The sequence below is a fragment of the Labeo rohita genome, chromosome 11 (assembly GCF_022985175.1).
Source record: "Labeo rohita strain BAU-BD-2019 chromosome 11, IGBB_LRoh.1.0, whole genome shotgun sequence".
Classification (NCBI taxonomy): domain Eukaryota; kingdom Metazoa; phylum Chordata; class Actinopteri; order Cypriniformes; family Cyprinidae; genus Labeo; species Labeo rohita.
This window is the reverse complement of record NC_066879.1, coordinates 5,183,188-5,207,117: the sequence shown is the minus strand read 5'-3', so window position 1 is coordinate 5,207,117 and position 23,930 is coordinate 5,183,188. Positions and strand designations below refer to the sequence as shown.

At 36.1% G+C, this 23,930-nt stretch overlaps 3 protein-coding genes across 3 annotated transcripts in view; 2 read left to right on the top strand and 1 right to left on the bottom strand.

Moving 5' to 3' along the window:
- Positions 1 to 1,695: 1,695 nt before the first annotated feature.
- Positions 1,696 to 6,161, top strand: hmces (5-hydroxymethylcytosine binding, ES cell specific). Its single transcript, XM_051123138.1, has 7 exons — positions 1,696 to 1,794; positions 2,878 to 3,083; positions 3,153 to 3,296; positions 3,491 to 3,670; positions 3,757 to 3,911; positions 3,999 to 4,191; positions 5,070 to 6,161. The coding sequence occupies exons 2-7, from the start codon at positions 2,895 to 2,897 to the stop codon at positions 5,268 to 5,270; spliced, it is 1,062 nt and encodes a 353-aa protein (XP_050979095.1). The 5' UTR covers positions 1,696 to 1,794; positions 2,878 to 2,894; the 3' UTR covers positions 5,271 to 6,161.
- Positions 6,162 to 6,948: 787 nt separating this feature from the next.
- On the bottom strand, positions 6,949 to 21,822 carry rab7a (RAB7a, member RAS oncogene family). The gene is made up of 6 exons (XM_051123140.1): positions 21,507 to 21,822; positions 15,647 to 15,709; positions 12,143 to 12,269; positions 11,581 to 11,799; positions 8,794 to 8,922; positions 6,949 to 8,175 (listed from the first exon to the last, which is right to left on the bottom strand). Exons 2-6 carry the CDS (start codon positions 15,697 to 15,699, stop codon positions 8,080 to 8,082), a joined length of 624 nt encoding a protein of 207 aa, XP_050979097.1. The 5' UTR covers positions 15,700 to 15,709; positions 21,507 to 21,822; the 3' UTR covers positions 6,949 to 8,079.
- A 1,677-nt stretch (positions 21,823 to 23,499) lies between these two features.
- Positions 23,500 to 23,930, top strand: part of slc25a26 (solute carrier family 25 member 26) — a 70,040-nt gene continuing 69,609 nt past the window's right edge. The window contains exon 1 of the mRNA XM_051123139.1: positions 23,500 to 23,644. Coding sequence (XP_050979096.1) covers positions 23,612 to 23,644 — 33 coding nt within the window. The 5' untranslated portion in view covers positions 23,500 to 23,611. The remainder of the gene's footprint in view (positions 23,645 to 23,930) is intronic.

Genomic DNA, 23,930 nt, shown 5'->3' with positions numbered 1-23,930 from the left:
TGATTGGTTCTCTCCTGTATCAGTAGCCAATGAGCTCATTGCTCAACATTCAAATGTATGACTAGTGCTAGATGTAGCAGTTTTTGCTGCATGCTTCAAAAACCCTCCACCTTCCCCAGCTCCACCTGTATAGATCTGCTACGAGGTGATTCATGTATGCTATGGGGGTTATTCTGCAGCAGCCCTCAGAGAGTAGTCATGACAGAAATATCATTTATTATTTTAAATTAAAGCTCTTTTGGGAAAACTGGAAAAGAGGTAGCTCATTCTTATCTCTTTTCTATGAATCTAAATCTTTAAAAATATGGTGACTTCTGGGTGTAGTATCCACCTTATTTTTCCTGTAAGAGCAAACAAAACCATTTGTAAATTTTAGGGGTCTAGCTTCCGGTCTCATTCACGTCCAGCTATATTTAGCTGTGCAAAACATAAATATATTGAGTTATTTTTCAAAGTGTGAAGACAAAATGGATGCATTTCTTGAAATACTGTACAGGTTCCACCTAAAATATATTGTATAGTAATGTTGCATTTTTCTCGTTTCCCCCTTTTTAATGACATTTGAGGCTGAGAATGGTCGAAACAAAGACTGGTGCTTAGAAATGAAATTCTGAAATTCTTCGGTGGCAAAATTGTCCCTGGTAGTGTGCAAGATCTGCATGGAAAAAAAAATAAATTAAAAATTAAATCAAATAAAAAATTAAATAAAAAATATTAAATTATATTAAAATTATATTAAATATTTAATTAAAATAAATTAAATTAAATTAAATTAAATTAATAAATTAAACCGAACAAATCAAATATGTGTTGGATGGCATTTTGAACTAGCCAGATAAGAGATATGGGCAAAATTGTCCCCGGGAGTGTGCAAGATCTGCATTAAAAATAAATAAATAAATAAATAAATAAAAATAATAATAAATAAAATAAAATAAAAAAAATTAATTAAATAAATTAAATTAACAAATTAAACTGAACAAATCTAATTTGTGTTGGTAAATATGGGCAAAATTGTCCCCGGGAGTGTGCACAATCTGCATTAAAAAATAATAAATGAAATTAAATAAATAAATAAAAATAAAATTTAAAATAATTAAAATAAACGCAAAGCATTAATTTGTTTAAAGATTTATTTTATTTGTATAATTTATACACTGGATTTGGAATTTGTTTTAAAATTTAAATTCAGTTGACTTATTTCACATATTTCAATTTCACAAAAGACATATGGCATTTTGTCTAAGAAATAATAAAAGGTATATAATAAAAATATGGTTAGTTAAGCAGATTTGTGTGTGTCTGTGTGTGATTGTGGATTTAGATGTCCAGGTCAGCTCAAACTTGTGTGTTTGGTTTTGGGTTTTTTTAAGATTGGGTAATTTCACAGTAGGACTGCATGCTTAGCTTGTTGATGGAACAAACAGTAATTCTGTAGGAAATTCTTGATTGTCTTAACAATTTAAGACAATACAAAGACAATATCCACCATAACATTTCACAGCAACTTTACAATTACAAGCAGCTTTATCTATTTGTTATTATTTGTAAAAAAAAAAAAAAAAAAAAAAAAAAAGAAGGATCCATGGATCTAGTCTATGCATCTGTTTGTTTGATGTTTGAATCCGGTCTTTTCTAGATGGCGCTGTCACGAAAAAGAGGGTCCTAGAAATACTGTCGCTGGCTGCCAGAGGGCGTTATTTTGTGTTTATGCACTCGTTTGGTGAGGGTCTCATTCGTTGCTCTCTCTGCTCTTACATCCTTTACCTCAGAGCAAGGACTTGTTCTTCACTGGTGAGAATGTACTTTACAACTTTATGTACTTAGACTGTATTATCTTTTAGTGCATCTATATCGTGTTCGCAAGTTATGAAGACGCAAACTGGGTGTGCAGAAACCGTTGCATGCAACTAACTGTAACAGTCTCTGTTGCCGCTTTACCTGTAGAAATAAGATTTGAGGTAAGATTTTTTGCGTGCAACCTCTTAAGAAGTTAAAGCTTGAAAACGGTGATGTTGCTCAAGTTTTTACGTGCTGACAGCTGCTGCTTCGCGAAAGAATCATTCATGCGAGTCGAATCGATTCACGAGACGGAGTGAAATGAATCGTTTGTCAAGTCAATAAATCATTGAACAGAGAACCGTCTTGTAACCGATTTTTTTTTAGAAAAACTGAGAACCGTTCGATGAGCTAACAGTAACGGATGATTAGAGGAAAAATGATAGAAACTCTCAAAGTCAAGAAAAGAGACAATTTCCTGGAACGCCAGAAACCGCGCGAAGACGTTTTACGTAATGACGCAAAAGAATCACTGAATCGTTCGAAAGAGCGATTGAAGGAACCGATTGGCAGAAATGCAGCACCGGTGCATTTAGAAAGTGTTTTGATAACTTAAATAATTTTGCGATAAGCAAATGTTTTGCTTGTTTTGTTTTTGAACAACAAACACAGCTAAAGCTAACCATAAAAAACACCAATTCAAATATTAAGCTAAACATGAGAATATTAATAAAAAGAACAACAAAAAGGAAAATATACAAATATGCAACGTTATATCAGCATCTTGATAATCAAATAGCATAAATGTTGCTCATTCTAAATGAACCATTCAAAAGAAATTGAAGATATAAGTATTTTCTGTAATGTACAGTAATGAACTAATTCATTTTAAAATAACCAAAAGTAGTTTTTTTGTGAAACCTATTTACATTTGTGGATAAAAATTATTAAAATGTGAGTAAATGTATAATATAATTTTTATAGAAAAAAATTCCAGCGTTTGTATTGTTGTTTTTTTTTAAACAAAAACGCAAAATCACAGCATGATAAAAATTTAAAGCATTAAGTAAATATATTGCCTAATTTGATGTCACGCAGGTTTGGCATGTGCCAGAATGTGCGGGAGAACAGCTTGCACTCTTGCGCCGAATGAGCTGAGTCGTGCGGCTCGCTATCGAGACCGGACGGGACAACGGCGCAGGCCCCAATGGAAGGACGGAGACACTGACAAATACCGGCCCTCATACAACAAGAGTCCTCAGTCCTTCAGCCCCGTACTGCTGTCCAACAAGCACTTCAACAAGGTATGTCAACAAATATATGCACAACTTTTGTCTCTGAAGAACAGCTGTTTAATGAATCACTTCCTGTAGGATTCCCCAGTAGATGAGTGTGTGTTGGCAGCGATGCGCTGGGGTCTCGTCCCGGCGTGGTTCAGAGAGAATGACCCTAGTAAGATGCAGTACAGCACCTCTAACTGTCGCAGTGAGAGCCTGCTACAAAAGAAATCTTACAAGGTACATAAGACATCCTCATTCATTCTACACGAGCAGTTAAATAGACAGAATATGCTGGATAGTTTGGTTAATAGCTTATGAAAAAAAAGTGGGCAGGCAGGGTGGCGCTCTGTTATGTATTTAACATCAAATGTCTCTAATAAATAGTTTCTGTGGACAGACGTTTGACTTGTTGCTGGAAACTTCTTGTACAGGATCCTTTTCTGAAAGGACAGCGCTGTGTCATCCTAGCTGACGGCTTCTATGAATGGAGGCGAATGGAGAAAGAGAAACAGCCTTTCTTCATTTACTTTCCTCAGAGCCAAGGAGGTCAAGTGCCTAGTCAACAAAATACACTGAAAACAGAAAGTGACCAAAAATTGGACCAAGGAGAGGTAACCCTTTTCTGACAGTCTTAAGTAGTAAATTTGTTAACTTAGGTTGGTCTTACTCATCTGTTTATTCCTCCACTTGTCGACAGAGTGATCAGGACGACATTGACTGGACAGGGTGGCGTCTGCTGACAATAGCAGGGCTCTTTGACTCCTGGACTCCACCTAGCGGTGGAGAGACGCTGTACACTTACACTGTTATTACCGTAGACGCCTCTCCAGATATACAAAGCATCCATAACAGGTTGAGCACATAATTATGATGATTCATGGAGTTTTAATGTTGAAACGGTGTCTGAAATTAACTTTAAGTTAATGTGTTGTGTGACAGGATGCCAGCTGTGCTGGACGGTGAGGACGAAGTCAGACGGTGGTTGGACTTTGGAGAAGTGAAGTCACTAGAAGCCATGAAATTACTGCAGCCAAAGTCTTCCTTGACCTTTCACCCCGTCTCCTCATTCGTCAACAATTCCCGCAACAACTCCCCAGAGTGTCTGCAGCCTGTAGACCCCACAGTTAAGAAGGTGAAACTTTGGCGATTTTTAGAAAAGAAATGCACTTAAAACACAATTTTTATGTTATATATGGGCCATTCTGCAAAATTGGTTAAAGTCAGAAACATTTTTCCCCACAATTTTTGTATGTGTGCAAATTGTATAATTTCCAAGGTACACATTTCAAGTAATTGTGCAGTTAATATTGTATTTTCATAAATATTTTGGAATACCTATTAAAGGTTTGTTTACAACTTCCTTATAAATATATATTTTTTCTATTTTATTAAAATATTTTCAGAGGTACATCAATGACAATACAATTTTAAAAATATTTTAAGTGTGATTTATGAGATTTGTTGAATTTTGAATCCAGTCCAAAGGCAAAAAGTTGATCACACTGATTTCTAAGTTAAGGATTCATTAGTTTGAATACACATTGAACCAAAAACTATCATAACATCTTAGTTGATAATTCAGTATACTTTATTTTTAACAAAACATCCAATGTTTCAGTAGTGACAGTAATATTTTGGTCGAGACCACATTACAGAATTTTACCCCACATACTGAAATACGACTAAAACATACTAAAATACAAAAAAATTGCATAACTGTACTAACATTTAGTTTATTTCCTCCAAATAAAGGATTTTGTGTTCCCTTTTGTCGCTACGGACAAAAAGGCCTTTGAAGCTGCATTGAAACTGTAGTTTGGACCTTTAACCCATTCTAAAGTCCACTATATGGAGAAAAATCCTGGAATGTTTTCCTCAAAAACCTTATTTTCTTTTTCACTTAAGAAAGAAAGACATGAACATCTTGGATGAGACTTAGTAGTGAACTAATCCTTTAATAGATATTTTTCTTGATTCAAATACTGACCCGCCGCCTTTTGTCCTGTCCAGACCGTTCAACCTACAGCCAGCAGTAAAATGATGATAAGCTGGCTGAAAACTGCCTCGCCAGTTAAGAGGAAGAATCCTGATGAAGATACTTCGGCTAAAGCACCTGAAGAAAATCTTGCCGCTGAGAAGAAAACCAAGCCAGCTGGGCCTCTCCAGCAGTGGCTGCTGGGAACGGGTTCCCCCAAGAAACCAAGGACTTAAACACAATTACAGTGTTTTTCAGCATGTTCAAAGCTGCCTAAAGATTCAAAATGCACCTTGACATGCTTAAAAATGTTTGATAAAGTAGTAGTTCACTCAAAAATGAAAACTGCTGAAAATGTACCCACCCTCAGGCCATCCAAGATGTAAATGATGTTTCTTAATTAAAATCTTGCTTAAAAATGGATCCTAAGCAAGTGAATGGGTCACAATAATCCAAACGACTCCAGTCTATCAATTAACGTCTTCTGAAGTGAAAAACTGTGTAAGAAACAAATCCATTAAGGTATTTTAACTACAAAATACAAGACTATAATCCATAATAAGGCTCCTTTCACATCAAAATACACCAACGTGGTTGTTTAAAACAGTTTTCGCTTGCAACCGGTGTTTAATCTGTGCATATTTCTCTCCTGATTCAGACTAGATGACTTTAACCAGAGAAAGCAATATTTTTGAAAGAGGACTTTTATTCAGCACCAATGGTTTTAAGTTAAAATCTTTTTAATGATGGATTTGTTAATTACAAACATGCAGCTTTTCACTTCGGAAGACGGTAATTGTTTTACTGGAGTTGTGCGGATTGTTGTGATGTTTTTATCAGCTGTTTGGAGTCTCATTCTGACGGCACCCATTCATTGCAGTTAGCAGAGGATCTGTTAGTAATGTTAAGTTTCTCCAAATCTATTCTTTCAATCTTGGATGGCCTGAAAGTGGGTATATTTTCAGCAAATTTTCATTTTTGGGTAAACAACTACTCCTTCAAGACAGTTAAGCACTCATTTGCCAAGTATTCAGTGTGTAGTAGTAGTAGTTTTATTTTTATATGATGAAAATAAAATTTTATGTCATTTATAATAGTTAAAGGGTTACTCCACCCCAAAATGAAAATTGACACTAATCACCTACCCCCATGTCGTTCCAAACCCATAAAAGCTTTGTTCGTCTTCGGAAGACAAGTTAAGATATTTTGGATGAAAACCGGGAGGCTTGTCACTGTCCCATTGGCTGCCAGGTAAACACCACTGTCAAGACCCAGAAAAGTATGAAAGACGTCGTCAAAATAGTCCATCTGCCATCAGTGGTTCAATTTGAATTTTATGAAACGACGAGAATACTTTTTTGTACGCAAAGAAAAAAAATAACGATTTTATTCAACAATTCGTCTCCACCGCATCAACGGAGTGCCGTTTTGGAGACTATCCGCTGGACGCAAACTGATACGGATACGTTTTCTACATACATTTACACTTTGATTTGAACGAAAACAGCGTATCCGGCGTACTCTTCAAAATGGCGCTATACTGACGTGGAGAAGACGAATTGTTGAATAAAATAGTTATTTATTTTTTTCCGTACAAAAAAGTATTCTCGTCGTTTCATAAAATTCAGATTGAACCACTAATGGCAGATGGATTATTTTGATTATTATGTCTTTTCTGGGTCTTGACAGTGGTATTTACCTGGCAGTCAATGGGACGGTTAACGTACAAGCCTCCCGGTTTTCATCCAAAACATCTTAAATTAAGACGAATGGAGCTTTTACGGATTTGGAACGACATGGGGGTAAGTGATTAGTGTCAAAATTTTCATTTTGGTGTGGAGTAACCCTTTAATAGTAGTTGATTTGTAGACATTTCATTCGTTCATTTCAAATGTACAGCAAACACACAATGTGTCAGAGTTTTATTCAACAACTTAATTTTATTTCCATTACTTTGAAATACATTTATTTTGAACAATGTATATGCTGTGCATTTTGTTTCATTAAATGTCATGAACAATTCCCCCAATGTTGTCTAGTTGAGTTTATTTGTATATAATGCAACACAGATAATAATAATTACAATAATAATGAACAAACCGACAGGAAAAGATCCGAGTGATACCGAGCACTTAAATTCTCTACCACCCTGAGCTACTGGTAGAGTCCGGGCAAGATATGAAAAAAAAGAGAAAAACGACAAGAGATGGCCTACGCCACTACTTGTTCATGGCAGACTCGCGGTGATTCGGTCATGCTGACATGAGGATTGACGATAAAAAGAACAAAAAAAAAAACATAGAAATACTAATTGTCATAATAGTATGAATTGTAGATAACTTAGATGTAATATCTAAATTTCCCATCGCATGGTTTGCTATTCATGTTTTCGTGTTCCACTTTGAGGACAGCGATCGGGCGTACACTGGATTAACTGACTGCAGTTCTCAGATATAACAGCGGGGGCAGTGTTAGACCTCCAGGGCTTCGTTTTCGGGTTCACGACTTTAAGATGCAAATGTAGCATGCTTTACGCCAGGTCGCCATTTTATTTCAAGCACAATGGTGAAGCAGTTGAACACGGCGGTTGTTCTGGTACCGACGTGCGGCTCTGATACACCCCCCATCTTTCAGCGTTCACGTCACTTCCAATTGCACTGCGGGACTGGATCGTATAAAAAGTCTCAAGAGCCATTCAAGTGTTGTGAAGAGATTCAGTAGGACTTTTTACGTGGGTGAGGCGACGATTCTGCAGAACCGGTGCGAGGTGTCAGGATTCGTGTACGAAAACGGGTGTCAGATTGAGCCTCTTGAGCATATGTGGCTGTGGGTGTTGTGTCTAAGGCTGTGAATGTGAACTGTGTAGGATACTGAATGAGAGGAAGTCTGCTCGTCTACAAAGGCCAGTGATTATATGGAGTAAAAGGGAGGGAAGGAGATAAAGAAGAACGGGGGTGAAAGAAAGAACGTGAGAGAGAGAGAGGGAGTGAGGCAGAGACAAGGCCAGAGAGGCTGAGGGTGAAACGCGGCGCCCCCTGGAGGTCCTCAGCAGCTACAAGTCTCTGCTGATGGCTTGGCTCTATCGTTCCGGTCTAGTTTAATTGGCTCGGGGAACTCGTTGTATAACTCCACTTCGGTTTCCTACGGAATAAAAAAGGGCACAGTTGAGTGCAAATATTTCTTAGTTTTGAAGTGTATATATATACAGCCTTTCAAAGTACACTCCATTTGATAATGTGCGCAAACACAGGCACTTGACGTGTGAACTAGAAAGTTTCATCCTTGTCTCTGACTCCGTTTCTCAGAATGAACTTACCAATGCAAGTTATAAACTCAGAATTGTGAGATATAAATTTAAAGGAAGAAAGTCAAAATTGCAAGATATAAACTCTGAATTCTCACAATTATGAGAAAAACTATCAGATAAATGAATTTACTTCTTATTCCATGGCAGACACAAAAACAACAACTTAAACAAAAAAATCTGAATCATGAAACTCAGAATTCTGTTAAAAAAGAAAAACTATTGGATAGTTGGAATTATGACAATAAAAGAAAAAAAAAAACAGAATTACGAGACGGGAAAAGTCTTAAAAAATAATTTAGATGAACAAAATAGAATTACGAGGTGCAAACAAAATTCTTGTAATTATTTATTATATATATATATATATAAAAAGATACAAAAAAAAGAGATAAAAGGAAAAAAAAAAAATCTACGAAAATTTAGAATATAGAAAAAAGTCAGAACGAACATACCTGTTTGAGTGCATTGCGTGCAATGGTCTGGAAAGCCTGCTCTACATTGATGGCCTCCTTTGCACTGGTCTCAAAGTAGGGGATGTTGTTCTTACTCTGACACCAAGCCTGTGCCCGCTTGGTTGTTACCTGAGGGTGAAACCATGAAAGAAGCAAAATGTGAAATTCACAAGAAACTGTGAATATGGTCACAGGTACAAGTCTTCACCATGATCTAGGGCTGGGCGATAATTTTTTTTCATATCAGTCGATATCGATAATTATCACTATAAATGTCAAATCTTTATTTTTTTCACGTTTAAAGTCAGATTTTTGCTCCAAAGTGAACAATGTAGAAACGTTGCTAGATGAAAAATCATAAGTCTTCAACACAAGTCATTTGAGGTGTCATTCACTGGAAGTTCAAGGACTTCTCCAAAGCACTTATACATGTATATGGAGAGGGTGCAGCTGGTCCTAAATTAGCACTTTTGGCCTCTTAGAATGTGACATGATCTTGAAATATATTACTTGCACACTTCTACATGTAGATGGGCCAATTACATGGTAATTGTTTTGTGCAGATATATTAATTTATTTCAAAATGCATTAAAAATGCAATTCATACTCACAATGACTTAAACACACCTCTTATATGATGAGAATATTTTAAGGGGGATATCAAATGCAAAATGTAGTTTTACAGGGTGTTTGCATATAAACGTGTCTTAGCAGTGTGTGGTCACTAGGGCAGCCCTCGACTAAAGATTTCTCTGGTCGACTAGTTCATTTTAAGCATTAGTTGACTATTAGTCGCACGTTTATCAATAAACATAAAAAAAAGCTTGCCACAGCTCACCAGCAGATATAATAATTATGAATGTGTCTGGGAAAAACAGCAAGGAGACTGCATTAACATTTTAATATTTATTGATAGTGCTTTCTTTGTTTTTAGCTTAAGAGATGAAGTCGGCGACACTGACTCGTTGCAGTAGTATGCATGTATGCATGTTTCATACAAATTATATAATCTGAGAATATGTTTTCTATTAGAACGGGTTAATTTGAAAGTAGACATTTCACTCTCTTTAAATATACGCTTCACGTCTGTAAGGCAAGTATACATAGAGTTTTGAAGTTTTGCACTCAAGTTCACAGAGACTGAGATGGCACAAACCACATCCTGTTTGCTTTAATTATTTTACAAAAGTGCAATGTTTCGTTGTTATTGTGAGTGCACACAAATAAATGTAAAGTCTTTGCTGATAAAGATGTATTACTTTTATCTGTATGACCAAAACTGACGGAGCAAGTAAGCGCACAGGCGCCTCCATCTGTCACGTAGTAAGCGTGCTACTATTCATCTTCCAAACTCTGCACAGACACTTGAATAGCACACATTTTTCTAGGTTAACATTAGATTGAGCGGCCATGTAAAAGCTATATTTGAGGTTGATAAATGATAGGTGACCACATAGACCAGCCGTTATCGATCTGTCTGTCACAGACTGTGTGACTTCGCCACTTCCTGTGGACTAAGTGACTAATAAAATTGATTGACCAAGCCTCTTCTCATCAACTAATGGTTAGTCGACTGTTAGGGGGCAGCCCTAGTGGACACAACCGCCCTACAATGATAAAAACTCATTCACTTTTTTTTTTTTTTTTAATCCCCCAAAAACCCAAACAGTCTCAATATTCAAGCTGTTGTTATTTTCTGAACAGTATGACATCATACTGCTCAGGCCCCACCCACAACCACTGATGGACTGACTTGTAGTAACATATTTCCGCCCTCAGCCAGTTGTATGCTGTCTCCGCACTCGAGCAGCTATAGCGACAAAAATGTAAAGCAATGCAGGTGTTTTGTAGTTAGATGTAAAAGTGAGTGTAAGAGTCTTCATTTACTCCTGAAATCAGAGCCACTGAGGACACAGTGGATTAGTTTTGTTTGTCATGGTAATGCACCACCGAATACAGAAGAATACAAAAAAAAAAAAAAAAAAACACAAGAGGGGTGGGGTGAGCAGTAGCTCATTATCATTTAAAGAGACATACACCGAAACAGAACGTTGTGAACAGAGCCGTTTTTGACAAGGTAAAAAGGTGTTGTTTTACACAATTATTGTGAAATTTCATCCAAATTTTAGCCTAAAGACTCTAAAGAAAGGCATCTGATGTCCCCATTTTCAAAATTGTAAAGGTGAGCGTTATGCGCGCTGGTTATGCGCCGCGGCCGCCTCGAGTTTTAACCGCCTGCTGCGCCTTGCATTTTTGACGGAACGCTCTGAGCGCCTGAAGTTGAAAAAAAAGCAACTCTGAGCAGAAAAGCGGCCGACGTCATCGCGGTTTTTTCCATTATCCAATCGAATGAATGGAGAGGCGGGCCTTCTGTTGTGGTGACGAAAGTTTTACCGACGCTTAAAAAGTCCGGAGACTGCAGTGATGGAGGAGAAACTTTTGGTGTCTATCACGGGTTACCTGGAGCTGTATGTTTTAAGTTTTTTTGCTGATATGACAGTTTACTTAACAGCTAAAAACTAAAGATTTTAGAGCGCTTGCGCTATAATCCTTTGATTAGATTGACAGTACGGCTTATTTGATGGTTGCCTAGCAACATATAAAACCGCAACGCACTGCTCTTTTTTTTAAAAGTCACCAGAAAAAGGCAGTGCAGTGCGCCTCGCATTTTTAGAACTAAAAAACGCGTTCGGTGTGATCGGGGCCTTAGCTTGTCATAATAAAAATAATTAATTAAAGTCACATGGTTTAGAATTAGACCATCATGACAAGAATGACTGTACCCACCTGCCTATTCTCCAGATCAATTTTGTTGCCCAGCACCACAAAAGGAAAATTCTCTGGGTCACGTGGGCTGGCCTGGATCAGAAACTCGTCCCTCCAGCTATCCAGTGTCTTGAAGGTGTTTGGGGCAGTGACGTCGAACACCAGCACACAGCAGTCAGCACCGCGGTAGAAAGCCACACCCAGAGACTGGAACCGCTCTTGACCTGCTGTGTCCCATATCTGAATGAAACGACACAGAACACTGACATTAACCTTCTCTCATATAGGAACATTCTGTCAGGCTGCATTATGAAACATTAAGAGACATACTAAAAAGATTTATATAGCATGCCAGTGACATCTGTTATTTTTTTTGTGCTCCTCAGGAGAAATAAAATATCATCCATGCTTGAAACAACATGAGGTGACTGGATGATGACAGAAATTATATTTTTGTACTTTAAAACCTTCTCTCAGTTTATAAAATAGGTAGTTGGAGTAATGAGATGACACACATTGGTATGAGGAAAAGAAAAATGCTTCAGATGCTTTCTTTTTGATTTCAAAGCATCACATGATTTACCTGCATTGTGACAAGTCGGTCATCAACCATCACTTCTTTTGTCAGGAAATCTGCTCCTATAGTAGCTTTGTACTGATTACTGAACTTCTTATTCACATACTGGTTCATCAGAGATGTCTTCCCAACCCTTTTGAGACAAAACAACCGTTAATCAGCACCTGGCAGAATAAAAGGAGAACTAACATGTCTATTTGTGACTGCACAGAACTATGAGTCATGCAAAATGAAACACTATAAATGTAGGCCATAACAAAATTTACATTCTCTTTTTGAAACTGAAACTATTTTCTTGAGAATTTATATCCCGCCCACAAACTTTCCAGCCTGGAAAGCTCGTAAGACATCAGGAGGAAATGAAAGGCTTTTTGTAGGTTTTGTTTTTGGGTGGTTGACACAACACAGCATTTAAATGGCCAGTGGGTCATGCACATCTAAACATATGTTTATAATGTTAGTCAAACACTTCACTGGTAGGGCGTAATAGGGTGTGTCTATACACAATTTTAAGCTAAAAATCTAAATGCACGTGGCATGACTATGCGGGACAGAGTTATTTTGCACACTCCTGCCTAAATTAAAAGTGCAATTAGTGCAGTTTGATTCATTGTACAATGAACTGGTTTGATTAAAAAATCCAAAATCATTCAGAGTGTCCTCAGAAGTCTGAGCATGGGAGGTAATTTACTTTAATTTATCATTTATTTAAGAAGCGACAACTGTATAATTAAGCTGTCTGATTTAGGGAGTTTATTTGGATTTTGTGTGTGTTTTTGGTAGGTTGTATTTATTTTTGTAGATTACTGTTTCCGAAGAAAATGTTTTCTGAAGGATCGTCTGACATGAGGTCTGGAGTAATGGCTGCTGAAGTACTGTGAACTCTTTTCCATCACAAGAATAAATTGTATTTTAAAGTATATTAAAATGGAAAACAGTAATGTTAAATTGTGCATATGCTTTAAATTACTTTTTACTGCATTTTCGATCAAATAAAACCATTTAAAATTTCTTACAGACCTTTTATGTTTTTGTATAATTGTTGTCATTTAAACATCCAAAAAGTGTGAGTCAGATATTTGTTCTGATTTAGCAAGCAATTAGACTGATTCAAACGAAATAAAAAAAACAGAACTTCATCATACTGTACGATCATACTGTATGTTTGTCACCAACAAAATCAATGCAGCAAAACATTGTCACAAAACTTCACACAATTTACAAGATATGGCACTTTATATTTAGTAGCTTCACCGCTTAATATCGCTGTAAGAAACACTGCCAACTGCCAAGACACACCCAAAACTGAAGATTACCCCATGATTTACTCACCCTCAAGCCATCCTCGATGTATATGACTTTTATCCCTCAGATGAATAGAATAGGAGTTATATTATAAAATGCTCTGGCTCATCCAAGCTTTATAATAGCAAGTGAATGGGTGCTGAGATTTTGAAGTCCAATAAAGTGCATCCATTCATCATAAAAAGTGCTCTGGGTGGTTAATAAAGGCCTTCTGAAGCGAATCGATGTGCTTGTATATTTTTCATACACAAATGCATTGATACGCTTCAGGAGGCGTGTGGAGTGTGTTTTATGATGGGTGGATGCACTTTTTTTGTGCTTCAAAATCTCGACACAGGGCATTCACAGCTGAAAACTACTGCATGCGACTATGAAAAAAATATTCAGGAGCACCAGTGCGAGTGACCGATATTTGTGTTTGCGCTGAGGGGAGCTTTAAATGTTTCTATGTGTTTTTGCAACGTTGAGTAATGTATCACAGACATATCTCACAAATCCTTTCACAAACAATAGAGAGAGTGTAAATAAGAAATTCATTGTTCAGTGTAGTCTGAAACAAGTCACAACTGAGCCGCTGCACATCTCCATTCAAACACAGCGAATCTAGTGAGTCAATGATTCAATTTCCCATTCATATAAACAGTCGCTTGCTTTATTCCTGAATGAATCGGCCGTTCGAACGAATCAAATGAATGAATGATTCTGTAATTAAATCAGTGTCTTGCCGCCACCTAATGGCAGTTTTACTTTCTTTTTTAGAGTATCTTTTCAGTTATTTAAATCATTTAAAATTTCTATATTTAAAATGGTATATTTCAAACTTTAATTTCAACATGAATTTATGAATTTGATTGCACTCATGCCACCTCTGAGCCTCATTAAACATAAAAATTCACCTACAAGCCACTTTTGTGTTCTTCTGTGCCACCTCTGTAGTACAAATTAATTTTGTTAATACTGACTTCTTCTGATTGGTAACATACTCTTATTTTACTTGTTCTTCTTCTGTTGTTTTAATTAGAAATTTTAAAAAGCTTATGAAATATAATTTTTTACAAATCTGCCAAAGAAGATGACATAATTTTAATAAAGTTAGAAAAATGCCATTATAAAGGTAAAAACACTTTAAGAAGTCAAATATCACCTTGTAATGGGAAGGCTAATTTTTGATCATATTTTTGGATTATTGATTAGAAGGTGCTCATGAAATTTTCACTGTGCTCCTACATTTTTTAAGTCAAACAACACCCATTCACTGCCATTATAAAGCTTGGAAGAGCCAGGACATTTTTGTAACATAACTCCAATTGTATTTTTCTGAAAGAAGAAAGTCATATATAACTTTTCCTGCAGCTATATCTGATCAAATGTTCATTATTAATCTTTTAGCTCTGGTTTAACAAACCTTCCTTTTCTTAGTTTGAACAGCAGCTAAGTTCCTATTTGTTCTCTGTTTTTGCCATGGGATTGACATCCCATGGTAACTATAAAGCTCCAGTGTGGATCCAGAACACTTAAGAAGAGATGATGCCAACCCCACAGAGGACTTCAGATGATGCCAACCCTGAAAACATACAGCACTACCGAATTCTGCTACTAATTTATAGTGTTCTTTGTCTGTTTGATTACGTCATTAATTGATCTTTACCACACATCTCTGCCATATGTGCATCAAGCTACTACTACATATATTGTAAAAATGTCAATTTGGTGTAAAGCTGCTTTGCAACGATATGTATCGTGAAAAGCGCTATACAAATAAATTTGAATTGAATTGAATTGAATATACACCCAAGATGGCTTGAGTGTGAATAAATCATGGAGTAATTTTCATTTTTGGGTGAACCGTCTCTTTAACACTACCACTATTAACAGAACTACTATTTAACAGAATGCTCTAAAAATTAAGCCAAAAATGAAAATTCTGTCATCATTTACATCTGACATCATTGAGAAAAAAAAGGTACCATGGAAGTCAATGCCTGCCGTCAACTGTTTGGTTACCCACATTCTTCAAAATATCTTCTTCTGTGTTCAACAGAATAAAAGAAACTCATGCAAGTTTGGAACAACTTTAAGGCGAGTAAATAATGACAGGATTTTCATTTTTGGGTGAACTATCCCTTTAAAAACTAAACAAAAACAGCATTAGCCTCAACTTTACTACAAGGTCACCATGTTGAATGTGCTTGTGTTGAAACTCACCCGGAGTCTCCAAGGATGATCACCTTCAGAAGAACTTTCTTCCTTGATGTCATAGTGTCACAGCTGGGGGAGGAGAAAGCACAGAGCATGAAGTCAAGATTTCAACAGCACGGCTCATATAAATAAAAAGGAAGTGAAAGTCAAACCTGGTTGTACTCAAACAGGCCTAATTAAAATACATGCAGACAGGACAGCAGCCTTGTAGTATGTAGTAAACTAACTACTATAGCTAAAACCACAATCACCCATTTGATTGAACTTCCACACTCATAAGTGTGCTATAAAAGCCTTTTTTGTTTCAATGACAAAACCCATGATTCTGCTTGCACTCTCAAAATGGTCATGTGCACTCTAACTAGCAAAGTCACGAGAAACACACTCTCACAGGCGAACCGTACTGTTGCCCGCCTACCGTTAAACGCACACTATCCTTTTTAAGAGGAGGGCTTGAACATGCCATTCACTAATCACTTCTCCATCTTTCAGTCAATACAGATCTGCTGAGGTACTGCTGTTTATCCAGGACATGATAGTGAGAGCAATAATCATTGCTAAACACTTTAGGAAGTAAATCAAAATGACAGTGTTACATGGAACAGTACATCCTGTTACAACAACAACAACTACTACTACTACTAAAAACTACTTGGCATTAACAGAGGGTCTTCGGTCACATGGTATATTCTTGTACCAATACACAACATTATAAATATGTAATATGTATAAATATGTAAACACAGACTTTGATTTTGGATGCGATTAATCGCGATTAATCGATTTGACAGCACTATTAAATACTAAGGATTAAAGATTAAAATGCTACAAGTGAATTTAGGCATCACATTATTCAAATGTACAGTACCAAAAAAAAAAAAAAAAAAAAAAAAAAACATCAAAAAACAGCACAGCGATACTAAACTACTAATGACAACAGTTCATTTGACTTTTGATCTAAATCAGTCTCCGGACTTATACACGAGCAAACAATAGTTTCAAACTGGCGACAGAATCCGGATGCAAACATTCAGATGGAAAAAATATCTCCGTTTATGAGTAAACAGTAACATATTACGTCCACACAATGTAAACCCGCCTATCCTGCTGCTATATTGGGAGTCAGACAGAGAGAATATAGTGTTTAAAAATCAGCTTTTAACAATAAACTCGTTGCAAAACCACTGACATGAAATTATCATAGGTTCAAGAGGTTTTAAATTAGGCCACTTGAAACCTTTTAGTACCTTTTAACTGCTCATTTTCATATTACGTAACTACTGGGCTAAAATCAGGCAGATAATATCAAATGTGGAGTGGATTATGTAATTAGGACTTAATTTAGTAGTGAAAACAGCATCCCACTGCAGAGTTGGGCATGTGAGCGAACATCTATCAGGATATATTTTGAAACTCAAAACATCAGAGAAACAGTGGAGGAGTTTTAGCATGTCTTGGTGAAATAAAGAGGTCATCGGATGCCCATTTTCCACAAGATGATATGATTCTTTAGGGTCTTATTGAAAAGTCTATAACATGCTTTGATTAAAATTACTCAATGGTAGTGTAAAAAACACCCTGTTTACCTTGCCAAAATCAGCTCTGCAAAAATCAACCTGTTCAGGTCGATGTTGCTTTAAATGTTAATGAGCTCTGCTCGCCCCGCCCCTCTCTTCTCTCTGTGGAGTGACGAGCCTGTTTACTTTAGCCACATTTAGCCACGAAACTTGCTAACAGGCACGTTATTAGAAAGGCAATAGCAAAGATTCATTAAAAAAAAAAAAAACAAAAAAAAAAAACAACACTTCTACTCACTTTTGCTGTAGGTGAAGCTGGATCACGAATGATTTGCGCAAACATAGACGCATTTGTTTAGATCAGTAGCGCATTCCCTTCACAAACAAAAGTCATCCACTGCATCTTCAGCAGCTCAGATGTCGGGAGTAAATGACGAACGCTATGTTCATTATTACATCCAGCAACACAACACCTCAATCGCTTAGGAGCCATTCTTGTCTACATCCCTGTTCCAGCATCGAAACAATGGCGATCGGACTGTTACTGCTCATTCAGGGCGGGTCTAAAGTAAGACGGCCGTGTCAATCAACTATCATGGCCTCTGTCAGTGTGTCGTCACACAGACGATGCGGAGAATGTCTTGATTTGAAAAAGAGGAAATTATTTTTACAGATTAAATAAAAACCACTTGTTGGATTTTTATCATTGTAGGGTGGCTGTGTACACACATTTATGTTCAAACAACATGTTAAAGTGAACTTTGCATCCGATGACCCCTTTAAGGCTTTCAATGTCATGTCAATTTTGTCAGATGAACAATCAGTACACACTCAGAAAAAAAAAAGAAAAGTACAAAAGCTGTCACTGCCAAAGTACCTTTTTCAAAATGTACATTTTGTACCTTTTAGCTACTAATATGTGCATTTAAAGTACTAATACCAGCCCTTTTAGTACAAATGTGTACCTTTTGATAAGGTATTGCCCCAGGTACAGCTTTTGTACTTTTCGTTCTGACAATGAATGCACAATACACTGAATCCAACATACTAATATTTTTCACAGCCTCGGTTTCCTTCCTGTCAAAAATGAAATATAGTGCTACCCTGACTTATTGTACATCTCTAAAAAAAGCAGCATATTTTGTAAGATTTACTCAATGTCAAGCATAATTTTTTCCAGTTAAAACTTAAAGGACAAGTCCACTTCCAGAACAAAAATTTACAGATAATGTACTCACCCCCTTGTCGTCCAAGATGTCATGTCTTTCTTTCTTCAGTCGTAAAGAAATTGCATCTTTTGAGGAAAACATTTCAGGATTTTACTCCATATACTGGACTTTAGTGGTGCCACCGATTTTGAACGTCCAAATGCAGTTTAAATGCAGGCTCTAAATGATCCCAGCCAAGGAAGAAGAGTCTTATCTAGCAAAACTACTGGTTATTTTCTTAAAAAACAAAAAACAAAAATACAATTTATATACTTTTTAACCTCAAATGCTCGTCTTGTCTGTCTCAGGTTCATGACAGTTAGAGTATGTCGAAAAACTCCCATCTCATTTTCTCCTCCAACTTCACAATCGTCCTACATCACCGTTTTACCTTTTTTTGTAAAGGGTGTTTGATCTTCTTTGCATGTTCACTTTGTAAACACTGGGTCAGTACTTCTGATGTTGGATTTTCGACATACCCTAACTGTCATAAACCAGTTCAGGCAGACGAAACAAGGTGAGCGTTTGAGGTTAAAAAGTATGTAAATTGCAATTGTGTTTTAGAAAATAACAGATCGGTTTGTTGAGTAAGACCCTTCTTTCTCGGCTGGGATCATTTAGAGCCCTTTGAGGCTGCATTTAAACTGCATTTTGGACATTCAAATTCAGGGGTACCATTAAAGTCCACTATATGGAGAACATTCCGGAAATGTTTTTCTTAAAAAACACAATTTATTTATGACTGAAGAAAGAAAGACATCGTGGATGACAAGGGGGTAAGTACATTATCTGTAAATTTTTGTTCTGGAAGTGAACGTCTCCTTTAAAATGCAGCACAACTGAGAAAAAAAAAAAAAAGAATACCCAACACCAAAATTTGCATGAATATCAAAAACCACCAGAAATTACTTATTACTATGCATATCCTATATGAAAGCTTAGTCTTTGTTCATTGGGGCTCCTAAGCAGGATTCAGGGAATTAAACAATCGCTTGATGTTCTTTTAAAATTATTTGTATTATATTAAAGTTACTGAAATATACTGTCTCAACACCAGCAAAGCTTTTAACAATAATGTGATGCTGGACTACATGGAGTAGCAAATACTAAAAACCCTTCATCATGGTTCAGTAGGATCCACAAGTGGACTGAAGAGCTCCTGCACACAAACATCATAACTTCAAGTCATCAACCCAGAACACTTACTGCCTCTAAAAAGACTGTAATATATCACACTGTTTCAATAACACTACACAATCATGAATGAGAGAAGCAAGACTTGGAAAGATAGGAAAACCCCTAAAAAAACAACCAGGATGTTTAGAAATTGCTCATGTCTTTCCTCTTATCGTCTTGTGTTTGAATTCTAAGGTTGAAACACAACTGGTATGAAATGAAGTAATCTCACGTGTGCCCTGGCCAGCCCGTATGACACGTAAAATCACTATAAAGTCTTTAAGCTTCTTTATGGTTCATCTTCATGACAGCATGACTCATCTAAACCTAACAAGAGACCTACATACCTAGAATGTATTTTTGGGCATCAAAGGTGCGTGCAGTATTTTTTTTATTTTACCTCACAGAATGTTGTACTGCCTACTATTTTAAAAACATAATTTTGTGTGGCACATTTAATATACTATGCAACACATCACATAGACCTAGACCTAGCGCCATACTTAATTTTTTACAGGAATGTGTTCAGTGGATTGGACTTGTTTGTCAACATACTTACAGTTAAGCTGACTTTCTGAGGAAAAACAAATCAGTGGACAGAAAGTCAATTCATTGCATGTTTAAATCAGCAATCAGAAATTAAAACAGACGTAAACCAAGCATCTTTTCGTTGGTCAACCCGTTGCAAAATCTGAGTGGGAAAATCTTTCAGCCTCAGGTGAAATTCCTGGATTCCTACTGAAAATTGAAAAGCTGGAACAGCTTTATCTTTTTTAGAATAAAAACACTTTTGGTCAGCATGACCCTAATGTTCCTAAGCATTAAAAGCAACTGCAAAAATAAGTGATCCAAAAAACAAAAATCAACAACTTTCATGTTAGAGCATTTACAGTGAAGTCTGGTTACATTTTCACTGGTGAAATCCAGTAATTTAAATAAAAATACACGCAGCTGGGAAGTTTCCCATGCAGATTTCCCATAGGTTCAACTGGTTGTGCAAACTTGCCATAATGACCAACAGAAGCTTCTTGGTTTGAAAGTGACTGTATTACGCTATACTTATGCATAAGTATGCACGCATATTATACTACATGCTATGTACTGCATATATAATATGAGTAGTATACTATCCTGAACTGCCTAGATAGGCAGCTCGCTAGATTTTGAGACACAGCCCAGGACTGCCAACTGTTTTACGACTCCATATTTAATCTGGAACCCATGACACTCGGTAAAGTAGGATCACATGGTAGAGCATTTTCCCTTAACATGCATGAGAACAGCAGAATGCTATCCATTTCAACAAATAATCAAGTGCGTACTCATACTGACATATTTTGACGCTACTTCTGAACTACAAAGACGCTTGCGTTATAGTATAATGGAGGCTTTAGCATTATAGTAAATGTTTCTTTATTTAAAATGCCTTGTTTCGCAATACTCCACACCTGTTTTACTGCTGTAAACATACAGGCAGAAAGTGAACGTGTTTGATGCGGCTGCTGGTTGTGCAATCATCTGATTTCACATAAAAGCAAGACAGCGCTGTGAAATCCCTATTTGATCGATTGTTATCATATTAGCTTACTTGAATAAAATATCTTCCCTAGCTCAAGACAACGATCTGAGAAAAGTGATGTGTTTTAAATTAGGTGCAAATGTAAAACGACACAATCCAGCGCGACTGTCAGGCCTGTCGGGGTAACTAGAAACACCTGATTTTTCAGCGTCTGAATAGGTATTGATCAACATCACAGCGTATAAATGACTTATTTGAATCAGAAAGGAAGCTTATGCACAGATAAACAATGATTAAATCATCTGTGTTCTTTAACTGCATAACAAATGAGCTCGTTTGCTAACGTCAATTAGCTTACATGTCAATCCAACCATCTCTCTTAACAACTCCACGACCTTTCTCTGGATTGAACATGCACAAACATACATATCGATTTTATAACTCACCTGGTTTATAATGCAGGGGATCTAGCGAATATCAGACTGTCTTAGTGCTGTGGTGTAGCCTGTGAGCTAAATTGCTACCGTGCCCTTACACAAGCCTGATGTTTATGAAGAAAACAAACAATAACTTCAGTCCCCGTCGCCAGCGGAACACTGGATCGCTTTGGCTAGTGTATGAGTGAACTAATCCGGAATCGGGAATACCGATACGGGTGCCGTAACCGTTATTGCCCCCTGTTAAATGACGGGTCTTTTTTCTCTTTCTGTTTCGGGATCTGCTTTAACTTCCTCCAAAACAACCCTGTGATAGCCAGCGATGTCATCACGCCGGTGACGTCATCGCGCAGGCACCAGAAGACACGCCCTAAAACACGCCTTTTTCTAAAGACTCTCCAGTCTCAGGATGTTTTTCACTTTATTGTGTAGACACATACTTTTTTACTGACCAAAAAAGTATTGACTATTTAGTATGTTATAATATATAACATTCTGAATAGGCTACATGTCACAATATAAAAACAAAATATACAATATAAAAATAAAATGTGAGAATTTTATTTGCCTCCACCACACATGTACACTAACAGTCAAAAGTTTTTGAACAGGAAGTTCATGTTTTTTTTTAAGAAGTCTCTTCTGCTCACCAAGCCTGCAACAGCAAAAAACTGTAAAATTCAGAAATATTTTTAACTATTTAAAATAACAGTTTTTAATTTAATATATTTTAAAATGTAATTTATTCCTGGGATTTCAAAGCTGAATTTTTAGCATCATCACTCCATACACATGATTCTTGAGAAATTTGTGCTAATATTCTAATTTGCTGCTCAAAAAACATTTATTATTATTATTATGCTGAAAACAGATGAGTAGAATTTTTTTCAGGTTTCTTTGATGAATAGAAAGTTCAGAAGAACAGCATTTATCTGAAAAAGAAAGATAAATGGTATTGTGTAGGCTATAATGTTACAAAAGCTTTTAATTTAAGATAAATGCTGATTTTTTTCTATTAATCAAAGAATCCTGAAAAAGTTTTGTTTTAAACTGTTTTAAATATTGATAATAATAAATGTTTCTTAAACAGCAAATCAGCATATTATAATGATTTCTGAAGGGTCATGTGACTCTGAAGACTGGAGTAATGATGCTGAAAATAAGAATTTATTATAGAATATTTCAAAGTTTTACTGTTTTTGCTGTACTTTGGATCAAATAAATGCAGGCTTGGTGAGCAGAAGAGACTTTAAAACTTTAAAAAACTTTAAAAACTTTAAAAAACATTCAAAATCTTACTGTTCAAAAACTTTTGACTGATAGTGTACATATAATGTAAATATGTGCATTTATTTAATATGTGTATTATTTAACTTATTTCTGCTATTCACCTATTTCCATTCATTGTGCACAGATAATCTAAAATATATTTTGGTAAAAATATAATTTATAATTGGAAAAATAAATAAATAAATAAATAATCTTAGAATGTGAGACTTATTTATTTGAAATGACAGTAATTGCACTTAAACACAAAATGCAAATTTATTTCACATTTTCACATTTAAGATCTGTGTACTGTATAAAACATTTTATTTTTTAATCTGATAAATTTTGTATAAACTTTTGTATTCCTTGTTTTTTCTTTGTGTATTTGGAACCTTTAGATGGAATAATGGTTCCCTCTGCTGGACCTATTATGACGCCATTTTTTTTTTTTTTTTTAGCATTTAATACAAAATTAAGCCATTCTAAATCCAGTTCCCAGAACAGGGAGGTAAAAATTCTAATAGCAACCAACCTAAAATGTAATTTGCCTTCAAAAATGTATATAATTGTACACTAAAAAGAGATATAAGATGATTGTTTTATTTAGAAAATAGTTTAAATAAATAATAATAATAATAAAAACGTTGGTAATATATAAATATTCCTCTGCTGTTCTGCTGGAAATGAAGAGCGCTGTTGTTGTCATCACGTGACGTCAGTGAAAACGCCCGCCTTAAACATGGCAGCGCCCGTGAGGAGCGTGCAATAGTTGTTGTTGCATAGAATGTCAAAGACCAACCACTTCACAAAGTCACCTGCTTAATGCCGAAGTCCGCACGCACAATATGGACAGACGAGAGTTCACAGCCTCCCTTGTGGTAATGCACATTTTATGTCTATTACACGTGCTAAAACAGCAGCGTGTGCATCCTTTCTTATGACATTAACTCTGCATATGAAATAAATACAGTACAGTGTCATAGAGTGACAGTGTCTTTATGCTTATGTGTTAGTCTACGCTTTATCTGGAGTCTTTCTTGTTACAGTCATCTCATCTCTTTTGAAAATAATTTTTGATCATGGTTATGATGACAGTGATTGTGATAACGAAAGTAATGAAGATAGTGACAGTCCTTTAAAATAAATAAATAAATAAAATAAAAA

Excerpts from the sequence above, each read along its gene's own strand:
- hmces (XM_051123138.1), top strand. The coding sequence starts at position 2,895 with ATGTGCGGGAGAACAGCTTGCACTCTTGCGCCGAATGAGCTGAGTCGT. Across the intron at positions 3,084-3,152 it reads CCAACAAGCACTTCAACAAG|GATTCCCCAGTAGATGAGTG; the intron begins GTATGTCAACAA and ends CACTTCCTGTAG. Across the intron at positions 4,192-5,069 it reads TAGACCCCACAGTTAAGAAG|ACCGTTCAACCTACAGCCAG; the intron begins GTGAAACTTTGG and ends TGTCCTGTCCAG.
- rab7a (XM_051123140.1), bottom strand. The coding sequence starts at position 15,699 with ATGACATCAAGGAAGAAAGTTCTTCTGAAGGTGATCATCCTTGGAGAC. Across the intron at positions 11,800-12,142 it reads ACCGACTTGTCACAATGCAG|ATATGGGACACAGCAGGTCA; the intron begins GTAAATCATGTG and ends CGTTTCATTCAG. Across the intron at positions 8,923-11,580 it reads TTGATCTGGAGAATAGGCAG|GTAACAACCAAGCGGGCACA; the intron begins GTGGGTACAGTC and ends TTTCACCCTCAG.